This window comes from Frankliniella occidentalis, unplaced genomic scaffold, assembly GCF_000697945.3.
Source record: "Frankliniella occidentalis isolate FOCC.00 unplaced genomic scaffold, Focc_3.1 Scaffold1, whole genome shotgun sequence".
Lineage (NCBI taxonomy): Eukaryota > Metazoa > Arthropoda > Insecta > Thysanoptera > Thripidae > Frankliniella > Frankliniella occidentalis.
The window spans coordinates 1,925,430-1,930,876 of record NW_026267131.1 but is presented as its reverse complement, the minus strand read 5'-3'; the positions used below and the strand labels follow the sequence as shown (position 1 = coordinate 1,930,876).

General features: G+C 42.5%; 1 protein-coding gene across 2 annotated transcripts in view; it reads right to left on the bottom strand.

Annotated features, from left to right (window-relative positions):
* Positions 1 to 6: 6 nt before the first annotated feature.
* Positions 7 to 5,447, bottom strand: part of LOC113213431 (uncharacterized) — a 73,758-nt gene continuing 68,317 nt past the window's right edge. For both annotated transcript variants that reach the window (XM_026432505.2, XM_052271910.1), the window contains exons 2-7: positions 3,525 to 5,109; positions 3,248 to 3,424; positions 3,002 to 3,155; positions 2,163 to 2,284; positions 2,013 to 2,080; positions 7 to 1,932 (exon numbers count right to left, since the gene is read on the bottom strand). In XM_026432505.2, coding sequence (XP_026288290.1) covers positions 1,608 to 1,932; positions 2,013 to 2,080; positions 2,163 to 2,284; positions 3,002 to 3,155; positions 3,248 to 3,424; positions 3,525 to 5,109 — 2,431 coding nt within the window. In that variant the 3' untranslated portion in view covers positions 7 to 1,607. The remainder of the gene's footprint in view (positions 1,933 to 2,012; positions 2,081 to 2,162; positions 2,285 to 3,001; positions 3,156 to 3,247; positions 3,425 to 3,524; positions 5,110 to 5,447) is intronic.

The window sequence follows — 5,447 nt, the reverse complement described above, 5'->3', positions numbered from 1 at the left end:
AATAAAGTTCTTACTGGGTGTCTGCAAAGACCGGACTTAATAATTATTACTGACCATACAATTATTACTAATCCAAAGCACATGACACAGGATACAAACACCAGCTGTGCATTAACACGTCTAAATGATAAATATTCACACACACCTTCATTTCTCTCACACCTAAGATGTCCTAACTGTTAACAGTAAGAAAAAATGTCAAGAAAGGCCAAGTCACTACAGAAACATTACAATACACATCATAGGAGAAAATACAATCCAAGCAATTTTCAACAACCACACTCGTGCATTTCAAACACTTGGGATTTAACGTCAAATTAAGTGCATACTGTACTTTATAATGTTGACAAAATTTCCTCAAAGATGGAAAGTACACAATGTGGGCAAGAAACATGGGTATGTCATGAATACATCATTTCTATCCTTCGTTCCCTTTCAATTCCGCTCTCAACAGACACCCATCATTGAGTATCTTTTATGGGTATATACATATCACTGATCAGTCTTAAGATCAAAATGATCAGAGCGAAAAAGATATAAGCAATAAAGGATCACATTGTCAATGAAGATGGCAATCAATTTCCAAAACTTTCAGCTATTTTTCATCAGTTTGGCACACAGTTTCTCTAAACCATTTTTATCATCAGACAAGTCCTTAATGAGTCATCATTCACCATGAACACAACGCATTTTTGTCAAACATGACTTGTTAAAAGAAAATCAATAACATGTTGTACTCGGTACCTCAGTACAGAAATTTATCATAAAATTCAAAAGAGTATAACACGGCATCAAGTTTCTTTCAAAAATAATAAAAAAAATCTATGTGGTAAAATAGAAACAATGACTTATATCTTCATGGCATTGTCTCAAGTTAAATGTACAGAAAGCTGCACAGCATTTTACTGACTCTTAGTCATAGTTCAAATAATACTGTAAGCTAAGTGTGAATTAAATTAAAATATTTCATCACAATATTCTAAATATTGGTAACCATTAGCACTCCTATGTTAAAACTGGCAATGTGTTGCATTCAGGATGAGACTTGCTGAAAAATGTTATGGATAGATAAATTCCAGTAGCACTTGTTACATCATGAGGTGAGAAGCATAACCAGCCAACAAATTTTAAGAACCCCAGTATACAATTATCACAAAGAGCCCAAGCTGGTACACTTTTAAGTAGTTGAACTTGAAGTACTCAATTTACTTTCATTAATATCCTCTTGGAATTATGTCAGTACAGATTTCAGGAAATGACAAAGATTGTCATAATGATTACAATATCACAAAGCAAATTATAATGATTAGCAAAACTGCATTTTGCAGTAGGCAGTGACATGAAATATTTCAGTCAGTAGAACAATGAAATTTGAGTGTTTTAACACTTCAGAATCAACACTCATCTTCCATTGACAAAGATAGTGAGCCAGTAACAGAAATACTACCAATAATCATATTAAGACATTAGACAAAAGAGGTAAAGAATCACTCTAAGTCTTTAATACAGTGTCATTCCCACTAAGTAGGGCCTGATTCAACCACCAGACAACTTAAAATGGAATGACTCTGAGACAACACTCATGTACTAAATAAAAGGAACTTTCTTCAGGTAACAGCTGCTTTCTTTAAAGGTTTCCGCCTTGATTTGCGTGATTGCCGAGGTTGGGAACTGACAGCGTCAGCTGCAATGGCTGCTGCAGCTTCCAGCACCCATAGGTGTGGAGCAATATTTGTTGGTAATTCGTCCTCAGACTCAACATTTGATGAAGTAGAGGGCGATGAAATCACAGAGGCTGGTGATGAAGGAGGGGTGGAGTATAGGGATCCACCTGCCGAGGATAAAGACTCCACAGAATCTTCTGGGTACTCTGTCAACCGGATTGTGCGGGTAGGTTTGTAGTCTTTCTTAGGCACCCACTCATCATCCACGCTGCAAGGAATAGAAGGTGTCATGATCACTAATAACCCAACAGTACAGGGAGAAAGTAATACACGAAGGTAACTACTTACAAATTTCTAGGAAACCAGCGAAGCAAGATAGAAAGATTACCATCTGCTTCAACACGCTGAGCAATGATCTTAACAAGAGAAAGAAAAATTAAATCATTAGTACATCAAACTCTTTTAAGTTAAAAATTTTGAATGTGTGAAAATTCTCACCTTTGAGTAAAGAGTGACATTGCTGCCAGGCATTCTATCTAGAGTCATTTGTTCTGCTTGGACCACAAGTTGGTACTGAAGGCTCTCCATTATGCCCGCATCAAAGTAATCAAACTGACGTGCTGCAACAGAAGACGGAACACATTATTTACATGATAAGAGGAAGCAATACAAGAATTACAAAGACAAAAGAGTTGGAGCTGGAATGTCTGCTAGTCACACCCTAAATATAGAGATAAGTTCTCAATCTTTTATGCTAAGAATTTTAAGCTACCAATTAAAAGTTCATGAGGTAAGTGCGGTAATGGTAATGCTATGTGCACACATTTCTTTAAAAATTAAAAATAAAAGTAGCTAAAAGAAGCTTGTGAAGTAGGAGGGCAATTACTAGAAGTCTTACCTCTCCCTCCAAGGTGCAAGAAAAACACAACCATAAACCATATTAGTCAGAATTCAAATAGAGTAGAATCAACATTAGTTGCAAGAAGAATAATTTGATAATATGATAATAAAAGATTGACAATAAGCACACACATTAATGTGATAAGATAACAATGGAATAAAAATCAGAAAAGGTAGTGAAAGAAGAACATGTAATGTGTTGAACTTCCGCAAAGTTTTTTTCTTTTTTTCATTTTGTTTAAGCGTAAATTCAGGGGAATCAAGTCAAATGCAGTATAATTAATTCAACTTCAATGAGGGTGATAACGACGCCACGTTCATACAAACTGTTATTACCCGTAACCTATCCTTACACCCTCATGTGAGCATGCCACCATGGAAGGCGGAGCTGACACAGTGCTGAAAGGTCCATGGGTTAAACAAAGTATTTCTCTTACCGGACCAAGGTTGTCTTCTGTAGCGCAACTTCTTTCCGCATCTCTTCGAAAGCTTGTTTGGGGGTGTGTCCAGGCTGCGTCGTGGTGCTGATCCATTGCTTCCAAGCGTTTCTGACTGCTTGAAGTGTGAGTTAACATGTCGCTCGAGCATCAACTGAAAGAAAATTTACACACCAGTCAGAAAAATGCACACAACCTCCAATAGCAAAAAGTATTAAAAGAAAAGTAAAACAAGTCTAGACTGACCTGTGAGCCAAATCTCAACCCACATCCATCCACTATACAGCGGAATGGTTTATTGCCACCATGACTCAGAATATGCCTCTCAAGCCACGAACTTGAACAAGATGTGCGCCCATAAACTTTACAGCCCGTCCAGTGACAAACAAACGAGTCAGTCTTCTGCGTGTTGACATGATCATTCTGGAAAGAATAAAAATAAAGTAAAATTCATAAATCTGCCGCAAGCTAAAATTATAGCATGGAAGTTTTATTTATGATAAAAATGACATATTGATATTACCTGTAGGTGCTCTAAAAGAGAAGAATCACTATCAAATCTCAATGAACAATCAGTCCATAGGCAATTGACAATTGTCTCCTCCCCTTGCGGTTGTGAGCCAGGCTTTGAGACGGTGCGGGCTGGAAACCTAATGGATTTTGGCACCGACAAGATTGGTGATTTAGGTCCCACTGGTGCAGGAGCCAGAAAAGAGGGAGTGGTGGAAGTATTCACAGTTAATTGACCAGACACAGATTCAGCCTGCCCATTTGTAGATATCACAGCCTCAGGCATAACTGATTCAGACACATTTTTTACATTGTCTGTTATTACTCCTGTTCTGGTTTCCATTAATATACATTGTTCCCTAATACCCAAGCAACTTTGAGAAGAAACTGTCCGGTCCACTGGCGTGGTATTGCTCACTGGTTTAGTAGGGGTGGATACGCTGACAATCAAAGGGCTTTCACTAGGTGTAACAAGAGGAGTGCTGGCAACAGCAGGTTGATGGTTCAACTTTGGTGAGGAAGGGGACTCTGAGCAAACAGTCCAATTATCATCCAGTCTATTGCATAGGGCAACTGCAGGTGGTGGTGAGGAAGCTATGGTTATCTCTGATTTTATCTTTTCTGTGATTGTACCATTTTTAAACATAGAGGGTATTGAAATACTTTTCTTGTCATCTGGGTCCAGCTTTGTTTCATTTGGCACAACATCAGGTAATTTTGATGGCAACAGCAGTCCATGAGAGCCCTTCTTCAAAATAAAATCAGTAACTGCCGGACACTTGAAGATAGAATTCATTTTCAAATCCAGCATTTTAGTTCCAATAGGTTCACTTTTAATTAGTTGTCCCATTTTATCTGGTGGTGTTGGAGGGATATTAGACACGCTTCCTTTATTTGCTATTATGGTGGACCGGAATGGTGTAAAACCCATCGTCACTGCCTTTATCAAAGGAATTCTTCTATCATCCACCTTTTTCTTAGGCTTGTAATAATGGGTAATTTTCCCCCTGTGATCCGGTTCAAATGACTGCAGTACTACTGTGTTGCCTTCTGATGCATCCTCTGTCTTCACACAGCACTCCTTCTTTGCACTAATACAGGGCAGTGCGGTTTGAACACACAGGGTGGCGGAGGTAGAGCTTGAGTGTTCCATTTTGTGCTCCACCTTGTGTTCCACTTTGTGCTCCACCTTAAGCTTTTTGCTGCTAATATTGTTGTTGTTGCTGCTACAGTTGTTATTGTTGATGGCGGCATGTCCGTGTCCCCCGCCCTCCAGGTTCCGCTTCACGTTGCAGGTGGCCGTGGTGGGGGCGGCGGGCTGCGACTCGGGCGGCGGCGACACCGACTGCACCAGCTCCTGGTCGCCGCCCCACGCCCAGGTGCCGCCCCCAGCGCCCTGCGGGTCCTGCTTGGGGGCGGAGCAGGAGGGCGTCGCGGGGGCGGCGGAGACGGCGGCGAGGCCGGCGGGCGTCGCCCTGGCGGGAGAGGGTGCCGCCGACGAGTCCTCGCTCGAGACGCTGAACGGCGAGCCGGGGTCGGTGATGTCGCTGTGGCCGCTGGAGCTGGAGTAGTCCGAGCAGCCGTTCACCGCCACTCCGCTGCAACAAGAAGAAGAGGAAGGGGCTGTCAGTGAGGGTCCTCCAGGCTCCAGGTCCTCCGGGACGCAATGGGACAGAACGGGCGCCACGCCTCCGACGGGTAATTAGGCGCCTTCCTCACCCTCCGCCTGCTCCGACGGGTGAGAGGCCGCCCCTCCTGTTCGCGCCTTTCGCTGCACAGGACCCGACCCGATCCGCGGGGAGGAGCAGCCCTCAAGTGTCGCGGGGCTGCGTCTACAAGCCCCCCCCCCCCCCCCCCCAGTTCCGCGGAGAGCGCGCTTAAGTGCCCTACCTGTTCTCCTCTCGGGGAGAGCAAAACAAATCAGCCCTTTTCAGGG